A 22,011-nucleotide genomic window follows, 5' to 3' on the forward strand; every position below is an offset into this window, starting at 1 on the left:
AACACAAGTCTATCTGATTTTTAATTTTTTTTAATCAGCTCTTTAATTTGAGATTTTTGTGCATTGTTGTAGTTTACTTTTATTATTGGCATTTATTCTTTTATTATGGGAGTTTATTTTATCGAGTGCTTTGATTCCTGGAGAAGTCTGGTATAAATTATTATAAAAAAAACACACGCACACATCTTACACTTGAAAAAAAATGGATTTGTTGGTCCAGTTAAATGTGACACATCTGAACCTTACAAAATAATAATACATCTCAAATAATTTACAGTGGCTTGCAAAAGTATTCAGCCCCTTGGTATTTCATGCAAAACGTAGATCAGGCTTTTCAATATAAAAGTTTCTAAAATGATCTTCCTTAGACTCAAACTGAAAGTAAATCTGTACAACTTGATATAAATTAATTATAAATATAAAAGTCAAGATGATGTTCAGTTTTTCAGAACTGTCTACTCCACAAAGATTTACCAGAGTGTCAAACTGTTTGTATTTCTTCATAACTGATGTAAATAAAGTTCAAGACATTCAGTGACTTGGAAATGTTCATGTATCCATCAACTGACTTGTCTGAAGAAAACTGGAAATTAAACTGATTATTTACAGGTATTATACTAAAAGGGTCTGATTACCTGTGCAACCCATCATCTTGGCTTTTATATTTTTAATTAATTTACATCAAGTTGTACAGATTTATTTTCAGTGTGAGTCTAAGGAAGATAATTTTCAAAATTTTTATGTTGAGAAGCCTGACCTACTTTTTGTATTTGTAATTCCATAAACAAATTAAAATGCATGAAATACCAAGGGGCTAAATATTTTTGCAAGCCACTGTATTTATTTATTGACATTCAATGTGAAAGCCACTTGCTGTACTTCCCTCAGCACAATCCAGCGTGCAGCAGGTTCAGAACCAAGGACTCCACAAACTGCAATGCCAAGGACACGGCCACATTCAGCCTTGCCAAGGACATGCCCATGTTCAACCTGGCCAAGGACACGCCCACGTTCAACCTGGCCAAGGACATGTACACATTCAACCTGGCCAAGGACGCACCCACATTCAACTTGGCCAAGGACACGCACATGTTCAACCTGTCCAAGGACACGCCCACGTTCAACCTGGCCAAGGACACGCCCACGTTCAACCTGGCCAAGGACACACACACATTCAACCTGACCAAGGGTATGCACACATTCAACCTGGCCAAGGACACCCCTATGTTCAAATTGGCCAAGGACACATACACGTTCAACCTGCCCAAGGATGTGCCCACGTTCAACCTGGCCACGGACACGCCCACGTTCAACCTGGCCAAGGACATGTACACATTCAACCTGGCCAAGGACGCACCCACATTCAACTTGGCCAAGGACACGCACACGTTCAACCTGTCCAAGGACACGCCCACGTTCAACCTGGCCAAGGACACACACACATTCAACCTGACCAAGGGTATGCACACATTCAACCTGGCCAAGGACACCCCTATGTTCAAATTGGCCAAGGACACATACACATTCAACCTGGCCAAGGATGTGCCCACGTTCAACCTGGCCACGGACACGCCCACATTCTACCTGGCCAAGGACATGCCCACGTTCAACCTGGTTGCAGGAGTTCGTTGGTTACCTCTTTAGATATAAAGTCGGGACATTGGCGTGTTTTCCCGTCTGGACCCACGGAGATTGTCGGGTGGCAGATGTGATGACATGTGAAACCAGAAGCTGCTCCCAGACATGATCCTTTATTGTCTGAAATTTTTACAAACTAGAAAACCTGGAGATGGAGTCTATGAGGGTGAGAAACTAAAACAAAGAGGTGGAGAACAAAATGAGGGAATTAAGTAAAGATAGATGGAATAAAAAGAGGAAAGTATGAGATAAGAATGGATGTAAGAGAAGGGAAAGAAAGGAAAGAAGGAGGGATGAAGTCGCAGCTGTTAACCAGAGGGTTCTGAAGCATCAACAGCTGCATCCCTCCTGTCAATCATCTGCTCTGGCTCAGTCTATTTGTGGAGATGTTTTTCTAACACTCAGCTGTTTCCTACAGGTGTCTTTTCAAAATAAAGCAAACTTTTATTGTCTCACCTCATCACTTAAATCCTCTGCAGAGAATTCAGCATTGATTTTCACAACTGCTAAACTATCAGCGTCCTTTTTTTCCCAGAATGAATCATTGCACCAAAATCAAACACTGCGGTGACACGAGACTGATCCACATAGTTAAATGTAACAATAAATTCGTGAGGCCACAAACTTTTTCTGACTTCTTGCTGCTGGAATAAATAAATAAAAAAAAAAAAAACCTAAAAACAGAATTAAAATCACATTATTGCCACTAATTGGTTTCAGACACAGTGGGTGAATATATTCCCATACTGGCACCATATTAAAAACTGTTCTTAATGTAAATTATTGGATTATTGGTTTGTACACATGTCGTCACATTCTGCCAGCGGGGCAGACACAAGCTGGAGAAATCAGCTCTGAAAATATCTGTGGTGTAAATAAAAGTGCATCGCCGGTGGCGCACACGCTCCCACACTTTGGAATCACGCTTTGTGCGCCCCGGGGAGCGATTAACAGCGACGCTCCACGCCGTTTATGGAATAGTTTGTTCCCCGTCTCCCTCATCTGACGGTAATTGAAATTCAACAAGTCAAAATTTATTTATAAGTGGCTCCTTTGAACAAAACAGGTTTGTCACAAAATGGCTTCAGAGCAGCAGCAGCTGTGATTAAAGATGCAAATGGGAACAAACACACGGCACATTTTAGCATCTGCTCCACTGGAAATAAAAATAAAGTTCTTCTGTGGCTCCAGGCACTTTATGTGGAACCCTGTGAGCTCTGAAAATATGCTAAAATATTGGAAACAAACAAACAAACAAAGAAGCAAATTGGGATTATTTTTTAATATGAACTGTGGATATTTTTCATAGCAATAAAAAAAAAGAACTTAAATAATTGAGTGCATAAATATGATTTATTATTGCATTAATATTTATTGAAGAAAATAACTAGTAGCCTGGTTATTTGGGTGTCACATCAAAAGTTAAATTTACTTTAAAATGATGGGAGAACGAAATAACACACGCTCAGCGGTCCAACGTTTATGAGTCAGTATTGTGGAAAAACTTCAAGCAGAAAACTGAGTCTCAGGACAAATAGACTCCAAGTCTCTAAAAACCTCTCGAGTTCAGTTACATCAGACAAATTTAAGAGAATGATGACAAAATAAGAGCAGGCGTCCTCAAAACCTGAGTGAGTGCACAGAGACGACTGCGGTGAAGGAAGCCACCAGGAAGGAGCGGGAAGCTTCAGTGGCTGTGACTGGAAAGACTTTTGCCTGTTGCAGTGACGGCGACATCGTAAAGTTCAACACAAATCAAATCAAAATCAAATCAATTTTATTTATATAGCGCCAAATCACAACAAACAGTTGCCCCAAGGCGCTTTATATTGTAAGGCAAGGCCATACAATAATTATGTAAAACCCCAACGGTCAAAACGACCCCCTGTGAGCAAGCACTTGGCGACAGTGGGAAGGAAAAACTCCCTTTTAACAGGAAGAAACCTCCAGCAGAACCAGGCTCAGGGAGGGGCAGTCTTCTGCTGGGACTGGTTGGGGCTGAGGGAGAGAACCAGGAAAAAGACATGCTGTGGAGGGGAGCAGAGATCAATCACTAATGATTAAATGCAGAGTGGTGCATACAGAGCAAAAAGAGAAAGAAACACTCAGTGCATCATGGGAACCCCCCAGCAGTCTAAGTCTATAGCAGCATAACTAAGGGATGGTTCAGGGTCACCTGATCCAGCCCTAACTATAATCTTTAGCAAAAAGGAAAGTTTTAAGCCTAATCTTAAAAGTAGAGAGGGTGTCTGTCTCCCTGATCCGAATTGGGAGCTGGTTCCACGGGAGAGGAGCCTGAAAGCTGAAGGCTCTGCCTCCCATTCTACTCTTACAAACCCTAGGAACTACAAGTAAGCCTGCAGTCTGAGAGCGAAGTGCTCTATTGGGGTGATATGGTACTATGAGGTCCCTACGATAAGATGGGACCTGATTATTCAAAACCTTATAAGTAAGAAGAAGAATTTTTAATTCTATTCTAGAATTAACAGCAAGCCAGTGACAAAGAAGTCAAATCTCAGCTTTGACTGGATGCCATCAAAAATGAAAACATGTAAAAGCCAAACGGAGTGAATTTATTTATTTATTTAAATCTGTGCTGGACACAGTTGTTAATAACATACTCCAAGTAACTCTACTAGGGTTACTTGGAGTATGTTATTACGAATGGGGGTGACAGTGAGTTGGTGTTTGTCGCTGGTTGGGCATTCCCGGGGCGTGGCCAGCTCGTGATTGCTTGGTGTTAACGTGCACAGTGTTTAAGGATAGACTACAAAGGACGGCAAAACCCGACATGGTCACTGTGAGTTTTAACTTCATGCTTGATCGATGAACGGAACCAACATTCGCTGGATTTGTTTCATTTTGACGTCTTTCACAGTGACATACTGTACCGCTAGTTAGCTTGCTAACATCTCTGTAAGATGACTTGTAAATCACGTCAGACATGTTAACGGGTTATAAAAACAGTGTTTTCAAAGCCCCGGTCACACGGCACTAACAAAGAACAACAAAGCCCAAACGAAACAACAAATCTGGACTTTCACTGACTTTCTGAGGCATCGTTTAACTGTCGTCCAGCTTTGTTCCTGTAACTGGCACTTCGTCAGAATTTTTAAACTGTTGAAAACTATGAACAAATCCTGACAACAACCTCAATTCGTCCGTATTTCATTTTGCTTTCTTTCTTGATGGTTTCATATCGTTTGCTTAGTTGTCGGAACATAATCGTTTGGTTTAACTTTTGTCCAACTTTGTTCAACCTTCCAAATCTGCTGTATTGAACAAAGATTGATGATATATGAACAAATCAATAACTAAAGCTTCTACAAGCTGAATGAAACATCCTTGTATCGCTAATGAATCGTCCATGTTTTGGAAGAAAAAGCAATATTTTCATACAGAAACAACAGCTCTAAGAACATTAAACTTTAACTATTTACACACGTTCCAGCCGTTTGTGGCCAGCCTGCGTGTGCACACAAACAAAATCCCGTACGAGCTCGGCCTCATCCCTGCTGTCGGTCACGTTATTGTGAATGTTTCGTTTTTCGTTTTAGTTTAAAGCTCCAAGGTCGACGTTCGCTTCGTTTTTCTTTCATTAGTTTCAGTTTTGTTTTGTTCCTTTTGACGCTCTTGATTCACAGGCTTTTCGGTGATGGGAAAAGTGCAGGATCATTTGTCCACCTTTTCTCAATTTGTCAATTTTTGACTTTTTATCCTTTGTCCAGCCATCGTCGTGTGCCGTGTGACCGTGTGTCATGTGACCATGTGACTGGGCCCTTAGATTTAGAAGTGTCACCCCAGCGGATATGATGTGGATCTGCATGTTAATTTGGCACAAGTTTTACACCAGATGCTCTTCCTAATGGCCCCTTCACACATAGTGTGAAGTGTGGATGGCATTTGGATAAAAACGGCGAAACAGTGCAAAATAGTTTGAAATTAGAGCCCCAAGAAACATTGCACCAATGGGCAGGCGTGCACGAACCTGGTGAGTTCATGCACGCACCGGTGTCTTTCGGGCAGGAACACACAGTGCCAACTGCAGCACATTGCGCCGCTTATGTGGAATATATGTATATAAAAACATATGACCCACTGGACACTAACCCGCACCAGCCAAAAGCTCTGATTACCAGTCAGAGACTTTACCCCTGAGCTACGGAGCTGTTCTTTGAAAGCTACTGGAATCTGCCTCATATCAGGAAGGACATGGAAGTATTACAAAAAAAGTTAAAATCACACACCATATAAAAACACAGCATTTATCAAGCGAGCAATACAAAAATGATCCGTCTGTTCCTCTGGTAATGACCCATGGTCACTGACATACAGTCATGAATAGACATGAATAAGAAGCAGTTCGCTTGTCTCATTCATCTCCACATCTGCTGGCGCGTCTCCAACTGGCCGCACGCGCCTGTCTTGTGGACGACGCACCGCAGGACACCACGTCATGTGGAACAGAGCTCATGTGGGTGACGTGACAGTGAGATCGCCTGCTGCGTGTTCTGATCTGATGGTCCGTTTCAAGCTGGGAGCAGCCTGTCCATGTGCGCACGCTCACTCGCTGCAGCATGTCGCCACAGTGATATATGTTTTTATTTATGTCCACTTGACAACAGCAAACAGATACGCGCAGATTCGCACATCACAGTGGGCAGTTGTTTGTCCATGTCCGTCCAAACACAGTATGTGTTGTCCAGCTGGGATGTCCAGATCCATGGATTTCCTTCAGTGGAAGGACACACCTCCTGTCATCTCAGTGCACAGACCAAAGCCACACGCATGTGGGACTTAGACAAATGTCTCTGCGAGTACAAAAGTGATTGTCTGCAGTCTGTTGTTGTTGTTGAGTGCGACTGGCCACACATTTTCTAAGTGCCATGTGAGCGGTGTTAGATGTTCGTGCGTGTCACCTGGAATTTGGCCGACACCTGCCATGAGAGGGTGCGATGTGTTTGCACAGCGCACACTTTGTCTTTAAGGTGCATGTGTGCGCAAATAGTTGTAGCAAAAGGTGTACGAGGTGTTGGAGGCAGGGACGACAGTACACGGTTTGCACACGATTCCTGCGTCATGTGCACTAAGTGTGCACTTCGTCCAAACTTCGCACTATGTGTGAAGGGGCTCTAATGTAACTCCGTGTTACACAGAGAACTGACAGATATGGCCTTGAACCGGGAACCTTCCGCTGTGAAAACAGGCGTACTGACAGCTTGGCCGCCGTGCTTTGAAATAAAATACTTAAAAACAAACAAACAAAAAAACCATCAGTTTTACCAAAACTGGAACTTTCCCAACTGTCCCTCCTGTCAGCACCATCATAAGCATGTGAAAGAAAAGTTGAACAAAAGGTGAAAAAGTTGACCTATGAATAAAAATTACACGTAAAACAAAGGAAAAAAACTGACACTCACCATCCAGTAAGATAAACTGGGCATGTCCAAATGTTCCATCTTGATTTTGTACCAACAGACGGTACACCACAGAACCGGGCGCGGCATCAGGACCCACAGTGCCCAGGTAGGGTGAGGGAAACATCGCCCACTGCAGGTCGGCCTGACTGAGCATGCTCAGGGTCAACCTGCACAGGTAACGCCCGTCACCTGCAGGAGGGAATCAATAGGAATACGTCACATCAAAGCACACGCTGCAATATATAAGGCGGAATAAAGAGACCTTTACAGTCACTGCAGCAGAACAGTTACACCTGGGCACAGTTACAGTTACACCTGTCTGCGCCTCTTCACTCGTGGCCATATGTGGGGTTACACCTGGGCGTAACCCCACATATGGCCACGAGTGAAGAGGCGCAGACAAAGAAGCTGTTCATCAGTCTGAATGTTTATGTTCCGCCCGCCAGGGGGCAGCAAAGTCAACAAACACATTGTATTTTCTGGCTTATAAATTGCACCTTTTTTTCCTTTCAGCTTTTTAATTTGGGATTTTTGTACATTGTTGCAGAGTATTTTTTGTTATTGTAATTTATTCTTTTATTACTGTAGTTTATTTTATTGAGTGATTAAATTTCTTGAAAAGTTCTACATAAATAGTCAATATAAATTTTATTATTACTAATGAAAGTGTGTTTTTCAGTGTAGAAGTTGCAGGACCTGCCTAGTAAAAACAATACAACATATACACTGGAAAATTACAGCAATTACAATGAAAATACATCAAACGTCAGTCCTTTTTTAGTTAACTGTTTTTTGTTTTGCTGTCAGACTGGATTGAAGCATTTTAAGCTGCAAACTGTCACATTGTTGAAAAAGGTTTTAATTTTAAATAAAGAAATAAAGAAATTGTTTGAAGGAGTCTGGTTGAGAATGAAAACATGGTTTTTAGGTTTTTGGAGGGAGAAGTGATAACAGGCGGAAAATCGCCAAAAGTCACAACTTCTGGTGTTATCACATAAATTCCTGTTCACTGGGTTTGTTCCAGATTTTGTGGTGACATCACAAAAAATCACGACATGACAGCTACTTCCTGCCCGTCACTCTTGCTGGCTGGAGAGTGACGCGCGTGCGGTCACTCTCGCCTACTTTCGGCTTAGTTACAGCTATTTGTGGTGCATCATGGGAAACCTGTTGCTATGGTGAAATAAGAGTGTGTCCCAGCCTGTCCCTGGTGCACTATGGGATACATATGATGATGTCACAACAGCAGTGAGAAGGTGACAAATGCTTCAACATTCCAAAGTTGTTGGTGGCCACTTGGTGCCAAACGAGTGATGAAATCTTTTCATGAATGGCCCCACCTTATGACTGAGTGACTTTAACCCTCTGGGGCTGACGCCATCGTATACGATGGCTGGGACTAAGCTTTACTAAATTATAAATAACTTTTTAATGATATGAGATAGAAACTTACTTTTTTGCTGAAAAGTTAACACCCCGGACTTTCAATCCACCATCGGCCATCTTTGTACTCCTCATAGAAGCTGTGTGATGACGTGCGGAATGTGTCCAATCGGAACTGGTTCACCGTCACATGGTTTTCCAAAATCCAATCGTAGGGCAGATTTACCTCACGTGATAAACCAAAGATCGTTTTCAGGAGTGATATCTTACTAGTTGGCTGGTTTGAATAGCCCCCTAACTACTCCAATGCGCCCTGCACCATTACGCACAGCAAAAGTGAAAGCAGATGGAGCAGACGGAGAGCCTCGGAATGACAATCTCACATGCTCAAACAAAGAGTGTGTAACTATCAGGATTGCTCCACTAGTTTGCATTTGAATGTTACTGGATTACTCTGTGGCTCTCTCCCTGTGGCATAAAGCACTGTTTACCATATCAATGAGGTGAGGGAGAGGGGCCACTCCTCATACTGTAGGAGCCAAAGTGTGAAATGAAAGTTGCTTGCAGAGTCGGACAGAAGACTCCAAAACACAGTAGAAATAGAAATTTGTCATATGACCTTTGTGTAATAGCAGACAGAAATTGCTTTGAGTTGAAGACAAACAAAACGCATAGACCATTTTGTATATATTGTTCAAAATGTTCATTTGTGTTTATTATTTGAACTTTTTTGTTGTACAGTCTTTCACACAAGACCTCAAATTGCCTTTTTAAAGTGTCAAAACAGTTGTTTATTATAGCTTGCTGTGTGTTTTGAATAAATGTGTGTGGAAAATTATTTTCCGCTTTACTTTTTCCTTTGTTATTTCTTATTGTAAATCTTTATTACACTTATAAAACACAACAAAAGCATATATATTATGAAAGAACAGGTTGTCCTGAAACAAAGAGACATAAAACTTGATTGTGGGATGCAGGAAGAGCTGTTAACAGCAATAATAAAACATTTATGCCAGGCGAGTGAACTGTCCAAAAAATGCCCTCAGACCTCAGGAACTTATCAATAAAACCACCTGCTGAGGTGATCAGGGGACCTGCACCGTCTCGGCCCCTGCTTTTCTGTTCACTCCACAACTTGACACACTGGTGTCAGGAAAAAACTGTCTTGCCTGGTCACCTTGTGACAGCAGATCAGGTCAGGTCTGTAAGCCTGAACTGGTGTTGCACACCACTGCATCACCTGGATGTGTGTGGATCCTGTCCAGAGAAACACACCACATGGACTAAATGTGGTAGCTGATGTTCCCTCACAGTGTCAGTAATCCTCCTCATCTGAGTCTCACTAAGTAACCGCTTGTCTGACACAAAGCCAATCCAAGGATCCTCCACAGACATCTGGTACCAAAGACATCCAGTCCTCACCTTAGGCCACTGGTTTGAGTCCAAGTCTCACAACCAGACAGTAAGACATGAAACATCAGGAGCCTCAGGTACAAAGACTTGAGTGGATTTCCTACATGGCGTATGGCGAAACCCAGAAACTGGTGTAAGCACAAAAATGTTCAGATGTATCAAAGTGTGCATAGAATTGAGTGCATGTGCACATGCACCAAAGCAGTGGTGGGCACAGTTCCGATAGTTCCGTTAGTTAATTATGGAGTTCCACAAGGTTCTGTGCTAGGACCAATTTTATTCACTTTATACATGCTTCCCTTAGGCAGTATTATTAGACGGTATTGCTTAAATTTTCATTGTTACGCAGATGATACCCAGCTTTATCTATCCATGAAGCCAGAGGACACACACCAATTAGCTAAACTGCAGGATTGTCTTACAGACATAAAGACATGGATGACCTCTAATTTCCTGCTTTTAAACTCAGATAAAACTGAAGTTATTGTACTTGGCCCCACAAATCTTAGAAACATGGTGTCTAACCAGATCCTTACTCTGGATGGCATTACCCTGACCTCTAGTAATACTGTGAGAAATCTTGGAGTCATTTTTGATCAGGATATGTCATTCAAAGCGCATATTAAACAAATATGTAGGACTGCTTTTTTGCATTTACGCAATATCTCTAAAATCAGAAAGGTCTTGTCTCAGAGTGATGCTGAAAAACTAATTCATGCATTTATTTCCTCTAGGCTGGACTATTGTAATTCATTATTATCAGGTTGTCCTAAAAGTTCCCTAAAAAGCCTTCAGTTAATTCAAAATGCTGCAGCTAGAGTACTGACAGGGACTAGAAGGAGAGAGCATATCTCACCCATATTGGCCTCTCTTCATTGGCTTCCTGTTAATTCTAGAATAGAATTTAAAATTCTTCTTCTTACTTATAAGGTTTTGAATAATCAGGTCCCATCTTATCTTAGGGACCTCGTAGTACCATATCACCCCAATAGAGCGCTTCGCTCTCAGACTGCAGGCTTACTTGTAGTTCCTAGGGTTTGTAAGAGTAGAATGGGAGGCAGAGCCTTCAGCTTTCAGGCTCCTCTCCTGTGGAACCAGCTCTCAATTCAGATCAGGGAGACAGACACCCTCTCTACTTTTAAGATTAGGCTTAAAACTTTCCTTTTTGCTAAAGCTTATAGTTAGGGCTGGATCAGGTGACCCTGAACCATCCCTTAGTTATGCTGCTATAGACGTAGACTGCTGGGGGGGTTCCCATGATGCACTGTTTCTTTCTCTTTTTGCTCTGTATGCACCACTCTGCATTTAATCATTAGTGATCGATCTCTGCTCCCCTCCACAGCATGTCTTTTTCCTGGTTCTCTCCCTCAGCCCCAACCAGTCCCAGCAGAAGACTGCCCCTCCCTGAGCCTGGTTCTGCTGGAGGTTTCTTCCTGTTAAAAGGGAGTTTTTCCTTCCCACTGTAGCCAAGTGCTTGCTCACAGGGGGTCGTTTTGACCGTTGGGGTTTTACATAATTATTGTATGGCCTTGCCTTACAATATAAAGCGCCTTGGGGCAACTGTTTGTTGTGATTTGGCGCTATATAAAAAAATTGATTGATTGATTGATTGATTAATAATCCGATAACAGATAATTATCAAAGCTAACGTTTTCATTATCAGATTATCTTTTAAGATAACTTTAAAGACCATCATCAGACTAATTATCTTCCAGTGAATTTTTGTCTGATAACTTTTAAACAGATAAACAAAAACAAAGCCGAACAGCGAGAAGCATTTTTAGTTTTTTTTAATTGTTAGTTCAGCATACATCTGTTAAAAGTTTTGTACCAGACAAACAGTTATAACCTTTGCAAACAGAAGAGAAGTGCTTGTATAAAAAACATCTCAATCCTCTGCAGACAAAGGAAAAACAGCCCCAAAAAGAAGAGAGACAGCAAGCGCAAAAAAACAAAAAACAAAAAAAAAAACTTCCTTCAATACCATACTGATACGCTGGCAATATGACCCAAGTCATCCAGAGGCATACATCTTTAATTTATGGTTCAAATTTTAATCTAACTAATTTTGGACAAGTTATTTAAAATTACTGTCATGTCTGATGTTGTATAAAGTAAAAATATCAGATATATGTTTTAGTTTTAAAGTAATGTGTTAATTTTTAAGGTTTTGTGAGCACATGCTCTGCCCCGCAGTGCATCATGGGTAGGATGATGTAATCTCAGTACGTCACGACAGGGTTAGGGTTAGGGTTAGAAATGCATTTCAGACACTCTGTTCAGGCTCCAAGGACAACAGCATTAAACTCTAGTGCCTAAAACTCTCTTGTATATATTCTCTGCTTTTATAGGCGTTGATTTTTTAATTGCGTTTGTTAAATTCCACGCATTTTAAATGTGAACAGACAGGGATTATTTATTTCTGTTTTTTCTGTTTTTTTCTTTTAAATGAATGAAATAAATATTAAAGAAAGAAAGAAAGAAAGATGATTGTCAAATCAAATTTTTGCTTTACAAATGGCTTTTTTTTTTTTTTTTACAAATGAAGTTTAAAAACAAAACAACTGCATAATAATAATAATAATAATAATAATAATAACATTATTACAAGACAGCTCTGCAGTGTGTACAGGTACAGTGCGAACGGTTGGATGCTGCTTGTAGCTTTCAGCAGCAGGATAACCTCACGACGGCTGACCACAATAATATATCAAACAGGTTTGATTCTCATTCGACCGTACGATCAGCGATCAGGAGGTGGTCGTCAGATGTTAACCGCATTGATACTCCATGAACACTACACGATGCAGGACGCACGATTAACCTGAAACTTGGTCCAAAAAATTCCTGCATGAAAAATCATCTCGCACAGTGTAAAGTATGTTTTACAACATCAAATGAATGTTGTAAAGAGAGAATGCAAAAAAATGAAAAAAAAAAAAGAATGCAAAAAAAAAAAAATTGCGATGACACTTCCAAAGCTCCGTAAAAATGCCTGTTTTTACAAATAAAAAATGGAATATTTTACAAAAGCACATTTAAACACCAACACACAACAGATGTCACATTAACATGTTGGTTTACATAATGAATGACTGAACCAATCAGTGTTTAGCAGGCACCTTTACCCAGAATCCTTTGCGATCTGTCTCTTTGTTACAAAACCCCAGAATTAGTGCATTATTCAACATTAAAAGATATATGTTATATTTTAACTTTGTACAAATGACAGAATTGACATTAATGGAGTTATTCTATCGGTATTAATGTTATTTATAAATAAACACCATAACTCAATATGACTTTATTTTTCAAGACCTCCGCATGATCGGAACTTTATAATTGATACAGGGCTGGCTTTATGGTTGCTTTCAGAATGCTTCTGTGCTGGGAGGGCTGTAATAAACAAGAGTTTCCAGCAGGGGCCGAATGTTGAAAAAAGTGTGGTCTCATTGTTTAGGTCTCGGGGTACCTCTGTCCGTGCTCGGAGCGCTGTAGTGGTTCCAGCAAGGGCAGACTGTTGAAAGAAAAAAGTATGGTTTTATTGTTTGGGTCTGTTGTTATTTTTTAATAATATTAGAAGCTATTAAATTTATTTTACTAGTAGTTGTAAACGTGGCAGAGATATCTGTAACTTCCGATAAATTTTTGAGTGGTTTATTTTATCTTTATCGAAGATAACTTTTCAGTTATCTGATTATCTGTTATCGAAGTTAATTTTTTGGTTATCTGTGCCCACCACTGCACCAAAGTCCTCCCTAGCCACACCCCCATTTAAATATGCATGAGACAACATGAACACAGAAAGAGATACGACAGATGACTGGAAATTAGGTGGAGACACACAGGGATAGTTTATTTGGTACACCATTAAAAGGATTAATCAGGAAATTGGAAAAATGTTTGTGGGAGTGATGGAGCGTGTGTGTTTGGCCGTAAACACTGTCGGCTCAGACCAGCGCACACACATTGAAGTGAAAAAGGTGAGTAGCACCACAGCTGAAAGTGTGGCATTCACAACTTACACACACACACTTATTGACAAACACTGAACACAGGAAGCCAATCGAGGGGCTGTTAAGAAGCTCTGCAGCTCTCACCATCAAGCAAAAATAAAAAAGACATTAACAATAATAACAGAAAACATATTTGAATGTGCGCATGCCCAAATGTAGTCACGCTGGTTTTCGTTCAAAACAACTATACAAATTAATTTTACACACAAGCAGCCAGTCATTGTGCACAGTGCCAGCCTATGAGTACATATGATGTGAACATGTGTGCAGTCAGTAGCTCAGATTACATTAGTGAAACTGGCTCTCGCTGCAAATTGTGCTTTAATGTTGTAATGTGATGTACCTGGACGGCATTCGGATGACTGCATTCCACAGAGCTGGCACAGCTCGGCTCAAGGTTGACTGGCACACTCCTGACACTCTTAACGGTTCCCAGCATCACCTCTACGTGTTGGCAGTGGAACAATAGCTGTAGAAAGGCGGGAGGTGATGGTCTAGTGGTTAAGGTGTTGGGCTTGAGTCCAGAAGATCATGGGTTCAAATCCCCACCTGACTGGAAACTCACTAAGGGCCCTTGGGCAAGGCCTTTAATCCCCTATTGCTCCCGGTGTGTAGTGAGCGCCTTGTATGGCAGCACCCTGACATCGGGGTGAATGTGAGGCATAACTGTAAAGCGCTTTGAGCATCTGATGCAGATGGAAAAGCACTATATAAATGCAGTCCATTTACCATTTAGAAACATCTGTACGCCAGCCAGGATTTTTACGTGATGCACCGCACATTTCCATGATCATTTCACTTTTGATACATCTGAACGTTGCCATGGAGATGGACGTACCCCAGGTTTTTGTGCATATTCACACTTTGTACATGAGGCCCCTGGACCCTAAAGACTTGGACCTTCATTCTCCTGCAAAGATCTCAGCATCACGAAACACCTCTGACCTTTGACCTCGTGACAACATAAGATCTTCTCGGGTGTCTCTGGATCTTCAGATTGAACTGGATAGAAATGGAAGCAGGCTGGAACAGGAGTACCACTGGTCCGTCTGCTCCCCGTGTGAGCGTCTGCTGCTCATTTCTGCACAGCATCCTCATGTCTGCTCGTCTTTGATCTCAGCCACGTTGTTCAAGAAGACAAGCATGAAGAGGAGCAAGAGAGGAGCACAAAGCTCCTCCAAAATAAAGCAGCAGCACTCTCAGAAGATGAGAGTGTCAGAAATACACATGAGAGTGTATGTGTGTGTGTGTGTGTGTGTGTGTGTGTGTGTGTGTGTGTGTGTGTGTGCGTGTGTGTGTGTGTGCACGCTCTCTCATGTCTGCCCTCCTCGTCGACGCTCCTCATGTCATCGTCTTCTGAGGAGGGATTTGTTCGGTTTGAAGGAGCTTTGGCTGTTGTTGTGGCTCGTGGCAAGAAGGAGACAAGAGACCAAAACAAGAGAAAAACCTCAGAGAGACAGACAAACAAACAAACAAAAAAAGGAGCGAGGGATGAGGAGGAGGAGGAGGTGAAAATACGAGTGTCTGCTGTTGTTTTGGTCTTTTTATGTCGTCTCCTACTGTCTGTTGACAGACATAAAAAGAGGAGAGATGGAGGAGGAGAAGCAGTCAGGTAGAAGTAGGAGAGAGGAGGAGAGTGTGGAGATGGAGCTATGAGGAAGGAAGGAAAGGAGGAAAGGGAGGAGAGACAAAAAGGGAAAACTAAGAAGATGATGCTGAGAAGGGAGACGTGTAGAGTGGAGGTGAAGGAGAGGAGGAGATACAGAGGGAGGACAGGGTGAACAAAAAGAAAAGTAAAAACATCAGCAAGCAACGCGCCTGAGAGATTAAAAATATTAATTTTCTACTTTTGACTTTGAAATCAAAATATGAATCAAAGATGAAAAACGAATATATTTTACAAATGTCATATATGATGATGACGTGACTCCTTTCAGATGCTTGATGTGTCAGAAATATTTAGTTATTGATCAGCCGTGGTTTCCTCTGCCACGGTGCCAACGCTGGTCTGTTAGCAGGAAATCTCAAAAAGTGATTGTATTGAGTGATTGAGTGAGTGGATTTTTATGGAATTCTGACCTGGAAAAAGAAGGATTTTTATTTTGAATTTGATCTGTAACATATTTTGGATCCAGGATCCAGAAGAGGTTTTAAGAACATTCAATTGGATAAAATTTTGTGAGCAAATAAAAAATAACCTAGAAAATTATTTCTCTAATGTTTGTTGATTTGGAACATATTCTGGATTTGGATCGACAACAATGAACTCACAAAGTTCTGAATGTATCTCAATGAAATTTTTTTGAGCACATACATAAACTGTTAGGAAACAAGGCTGGGTGCTAAATGCTGAGGGAAGAGGGTTTTCTTTCTTTTATCATACAAAAACATGAAACAACTTGAGCACCGCACTCATAGAGCGCAAACCTCCACCAACACTAGTTTCCATTTCCTTGGTAAAACTTTTCAAGGTCAGAGTCCTGTTAGAAGTGACTTTTCATGAACTAAATTAGATGTGATCAAATGTCAGGAGGATGTATTTAGTTCATGCACTTGAATCAAAGATATTTTGTGACTGAGGCTCTTTTGATTGAGATACAATGCAAAATGGCTTTTCAATGTTAAATTCAAATGTCCACAAAATCCCTCATCCAGATCAGATACAGCTCAATCTTTGTCAGGTGATAGTGAGTGCCAGTCTGCGCCTCACTTTCAAATATGAGAGTGATTAGGGCACGTCTGATTAAGATATGATGTAAAATATACATTAAATGTGTCATGATCCTGCCCTTTTGGGCCAGTTGTTATGGTTCTGGACCTTTTTCCACCTCTGTGCTGTGAGCCTTCTATGATTTTAGTCATGTCTTGTCATGTAATCATGGTCATGCTTCAGTTATGTTTTGTCTTGTTTCATTTATTTTTGGTGTATCATTTGCCTGCCATGTATATTGTTTTGCTGTATTATTTATTGTTTGCTTTGACTTTTGGTCCCTTATGTTGCTTTCGTTTCAGTTTAATTCTGTTTATCACATTTATCATATTATACTTTAGTAACAGGTTTTGGTTATCCTTTATCTTCAAGTCTTTCTTATCTGATTATGTTCCATTTGTTATTTATTGCATTTTCTGTTTATCAGTTATCTTGTTTTATTAATTGCATTATTCTGTAGTCACTGGGTTTGTTTATTCTCTGTTTCTCAGTAGTTTGTTTCGTCATCATCATGTATTGTATTCACCTTTAGGTCTCAGTCAGTATCAGTTCTGTCCTGGTTTGGTTTAATATTAGGTTTCTTGTTTTTCCCACTATCTAGATTAGTCTCAGTATTTCTTAGTTTTGCCCTCTTAATTGTTTGTTTGTCTTGAGCACTTCACATTTTTCACAGTTTTTCTGTCATTTATTTCTCTTGCTTTGCACCACTTTGTTTTGCCCTCTCGCACTCTCTTGCCTTTCTTCCCTCTTCTTTGTTTCACAAAACCACACCCCTTTCCAGAACCTTTCATGCACCTGCTTCACATCACCTTGATTAGTCTCCTCCCTATTAATACCCTCACAGTCTCACTACTCCCTGCCAGATTGTTGATTTCGTGTCACTTTCCAGCCTCCGTCCTGTGTCTAGTTTTGTCCTGCTTATCGGTATTTTGACCTTGCCTGTTTTTGACCTCGAGTTAGTCTTGTCTATGATAGCCCTAACACTGTGTATTTTGACCTGTGCCTGTTTTTCGACTACGCCTCAGAGTCTCATCTGCTACCTCTGTCATGCTGCTGGACCACACGTGTACTGACCACCTACCTGTTGTACCCATTAAACTCCTTTTTGAATTCTATCAGTCATGTGAGTTTGCAGTTGTGTCCATACAGTTTGTGCCACGCCTGATAAAATGGGGTTTTCAATGTTAAATTTAAATGGCCACAAAATCCGTAATCTGGATCAGATCCAGATTACATTCTACATAAATCTGCCAAATATGAAAGAAATTAAATCTTTTTTGACAGAGTTATGAATTTTTGAAAATTCGTTCAATGTTAAAGATAGCCATTTTTCCAATATTTTTCCTGACTTTGACTTTTGACCTATGACCTTGAAAACTGAATTAGTTCTTGCCTTTCAGGATTCGAATCCTCTGTGCAAATGTCATAATGATATATGAAAAATTGTGGGTTCCAGGCTGTTCACAAACACACAAACAAGCAAACGGGTGAAACCATAACCTCATCCAGCTTCGTTGGTGGAGGTAAAAATAATCGATATTAGGTCTGTGTCAGTCTGATCCCTCAGATCTCAGAAGCTAACCAATGCAGGAGCTGGTTAATACTTAGATGAGAGACCTCTTTGGAACATCAGCGGCTGTATATGTTTCTCCAGATTACACTGGAGTTGCATCAAGAAGGGCATCCTGCGTAAAACTTGTGCCAAATATCAATGTAGATCTGGCTGTATCCACTATGGTGACCCCGAACAAAATGGGAGCAACTGAATGGACAACAACATTATTATATGGCTGTGACTCTATGTGCGATCTGATTGACTGATTACTGGTCAGATATTTGCCCATGTCCAGACTGGTTACCATGACAATCAGCCCGCAATAGAAGGAAGATAAAAACACAATTAGAAAAATGAAATCGGACATGAACGTACTCCATAAATATCTAAATAGCATCTGAATAAACACATAGATTGAAAGTTTACCAGCTAATGACCGGACCATCTATTAGCAAGTTCTTCACAGAGGTGAAGTGAACAGGTCTAGACTACGAGCTGTCAGTAGCTTTCATATTCAGGTCATAGTGTAAGTTTGCGTGTGTATATATATAACAGCCATATAACGCTAACGCTTGGGCTGTATTGACAACACGTCGGTCTGATATTTCCCCGTACAGACCGAGCAAGCAGGAGAAGGAGAAGAAGGAGAAGGAATGAGCTGTTTATTTCAAACCTCTGGATCTAATAAACATTAATTTGAATGTCAGCATTTAAAATATCAGGATGCAGTCCATGTTATGATTACTAAAATCAAACCACTTATCCGGGATCAGGTCGCGGGGGCAACAGCTCCAGCAGGGGACCCCAGACTTCACTTTCCCATGCCATATTGACCACCTCTGACTGGGGGATACCGAGGCATTTCCAGGACAGTGGGGAGATATAATCTCTCCACCTAGTCCTGGGTCTTTCCCAGGGTCTCCTTCTTGATGGACGTGCCTGGAACACCTCCCTAGGGAGGCGCCCAGGGGGCATCCTTACCAGATGCCCGAACCACCTCAGCTGGCTCCTTTCAATGCAAAGGAGGAGCGGCTCTACTCTGAGCTCCCCATGGATGACCGAACTTCTCATCTCATCTCTAAGAGAGACACCAGCCACCCTCCTGGCCGCTTGTACCCACAATTTAGTTCTTTTGGTCATGGCCCAATCCTCATGCCATAGGTGAGAGTAGGAACGAAGACTGACCAGTAGATCGAGAACTTCACCTTTTGGCTCTGCTCCCTTTTCATCACAACAGTACGGTAGAGCGAATGCAACACCGCCCCTGCAGTACCAATTCTCCGGCCAATCTCACGCTCCATTGTCCCCTCACTAGTGAACAAAACCCAGAGGAACTTGAACTCCTTCACTTGGAGCAAGACTGCATTCCCTACCCGGAGTAGGCAATCCATCGGTTTCCTGCTGAGAACCATGGCCTCAGATTTAGAGGTGCTGATCCTCGTCCCACCCGCTTAACGCTCGGCTGCGAACCAATCCAGTGAATGTTGGAGGTCACAGGCCACTGAAGCCAACAGGACCACATCATCTGCAAAAAGCAGTGATGAGACCCTGACCACACCAAACCGGAAACCCTCCTCCCCCTGACTACACCTCGATATCCTGTCCATGAATATCACAAACAGGATTGGTGACAAGGCACAGACCTGGCGGACACCAACCCCCACCGGAAACGAGTCCGACTTACTGCCGAGCACCCGAACACAGCTCTCGCTTTGTGAGTACAGAGATTGGATGACCCTGAGAAGGGACATCCTCACTCCATACTCCCGCAGCACCTCCCATAGTCTCTCCCGGGGTACCCAATCATACGACTTCTCCAAGTCCACAAAACACATGTAGACTGGATGGGCATACTCCCAGACACCTTCTAGGATCCTTGAGAGAGTGAAGATTTCGTCGGTTGTTCCAGGACCAGAACGGAACCCGCATTGTTCCTTTTCAGTAGGAGGTTCGAATATCGGTTGAACCCTCCTTTCCAGCACCTTGGAGTAGACTTTACCAGGGGGGCTGAGTAGTGTGATGCCCCTGTAGTTGGCACACACTCTCTGGAACATTGTGCTCATCATTTCATAATCTTCATATTCTGCTCCTTTATATATTTACTATGTGGTTCTTAAGCATTTGTTTGAATTTATTTATTGAGGTGCACATTTTCAGGTTTTTATCACAATTATTCCATAAACAGACATCTCTGACTGTAACCCTGCGATATTTTGTGTTTGTACTTACTCCATTTTAAAAAATATATATATTAATTCCCTTCAAATTGTGCTGATTTTCTCTCATTTGGAACAACTCCTGAATATTACTGGAAAGAGGTATGACAAAGTCACCATCAAGTCATTCTCAAGTCATGAATTAGCAAGTCCCAAGTCAAGTCTCAAGTCATAATGACCACCAATTGTTTGTAAGCTGACTTGAGACTTGACTTGGGAGTTGCTGATTCATGACTTGAGAATGACTTCACAGTTACTTCGTCTCACCTCTGTTACTGGAGAATCAGTTGTTTGTTTCATACATAATTTGAGTAATTAAAAGAAAAATCCAACAGATCTTTAAATTTAAGCGCTTTAATTTTGATGAAGAGTGGGTTTGCTATATTTTTTATTTATTTATAACTTTTCTAGCTTTTTTTTTAAAGGTTGTAAATCAGAGATTTGTGTTTGCTTTGTGTGTATTTCCACACAGTGGGTCAGATATGTTCATATAAATGAGTGAATAATGAGTCTAATTTTGTAAAATTATGACAGACTGAGTTTTAATGTAGTTTATATCCAGTTTCCAGCACAATTTATTATCAGTTATTATACTGAGAAATTTTTATTCATGCGCTCTTTCCATCACTCACACTTTTCTGGAGGCAGAGAAAATGTGGTTGGAGGTATGAGCTCTCTGAGTGTCTCCTAGCTGTTGTTCTGTATGTGTGTGTCTGTGAGTGTGTGTGCGTGTGTTTCTCTCTCACAAGGTTGAAGCAGCAAATCTCTGCTGCGATATTAAAACTGTAAATATTCTTAATGATGTGATCCAGCTGCGTCATTTTAACATTCAGCTTCTTTCTTTCATACTTTACATTTTACAACTGTTTTAAACAATATAACATTATTCTCAAGACAATTGCCTCAAAGTTTAAACAACGTCTCACCACACTTCTAAGGTTTATGTCTCATACTCTCCTTTTCTTTGAAACTGGTCTTTAATACATCATAAAGAAGGAAAGAGGTAAGAAGAAATGTTTTGGAGGTACTGGAGGAGAGAAGGCATTAATTGACTGGCGGCCTGTCCAGTTCAGCCCCGCCTCTCTCCTAGTGACCGCTGAAATAGGCTCCACCCCCTGATTACCCTGAACTGGAATAACCAGGCTCAGAAAATGGATGGATGGATGGATGGATGGATGGATGGATGGATGGATGGATGGATGGATGGATGGATGGATGGATGGATGGATGGATGGAGACAATGTGTAGAGGTGATGAAGTAGAAACAGAAGCGTTCCGGCTCAGTGCTGTTCTGTTCTGTGTTGCTGCTCCTCAGTTCGCTCATAAAATCCTGAATAATTTCAGCTATTTCCATCTGCTGCTTTACATGTTATTTGACATACGCTGCACAGCAGAACACACATCGAGATTAAAATCAGGCATTAACATGATGAACATCAGCTCATTCTGATGGCAAACTCAAATGCAAGTAATTTCCATGGAAACGCTGAAGGCGCTGGAATATTCAAATTTGTAAGTGAAAAGTATAACAGAATACAGCATAAAGTTTCCCTGTTGGCTGATGATATGCTCTTATTCATATCTCACCTTTCAGCAAGCTGATTGATTAGCATTTTTATAACCTGGATAAATATCTGGACACAAGTTTTATCTTCAAAAT

At 41.2% G+C, this 22,011-nt stretch overlaps 1 protein-coding gene across 1 annotated transcript in view; it reads right to left on the minus strand.

Moving 5' to 3' along the window:
* The window catches only part of si:dkey-22o22.2 (neural-cadherin), a 346,824-nt gene that overhangs the window by 196,661 nt on the left and 128,152 nt on the right, over window positions 1-22,011 (minus strand). The window contains exon 2 of the mRNA XM_034173921.1: window positions 7,059-7,247. Within this exon, the coding sequence (XP_034029812.1) occupies window positions 7,059-7,247 (189 nt within the window). The remainder of the gene's footprint in view (window positions 1-7,058; window positions 7,248-22,011) is intronic.

This window comes from Thalassophryne amazonica, chromosome 7, assembly GCF_902500255.1.
Source record: "Thalassophryne amazonica chromosome 7, fThaAma1.1, whole genome shotgun sequence".
Classification (NCBI taxonomy): domain Eukaryota; kingdom Metazoa; phylum Chordata; class Actinopteri; order Batrachoidiformes; family Batrachoididae; genus Thalassophryne; species Thalassophryne amazonica.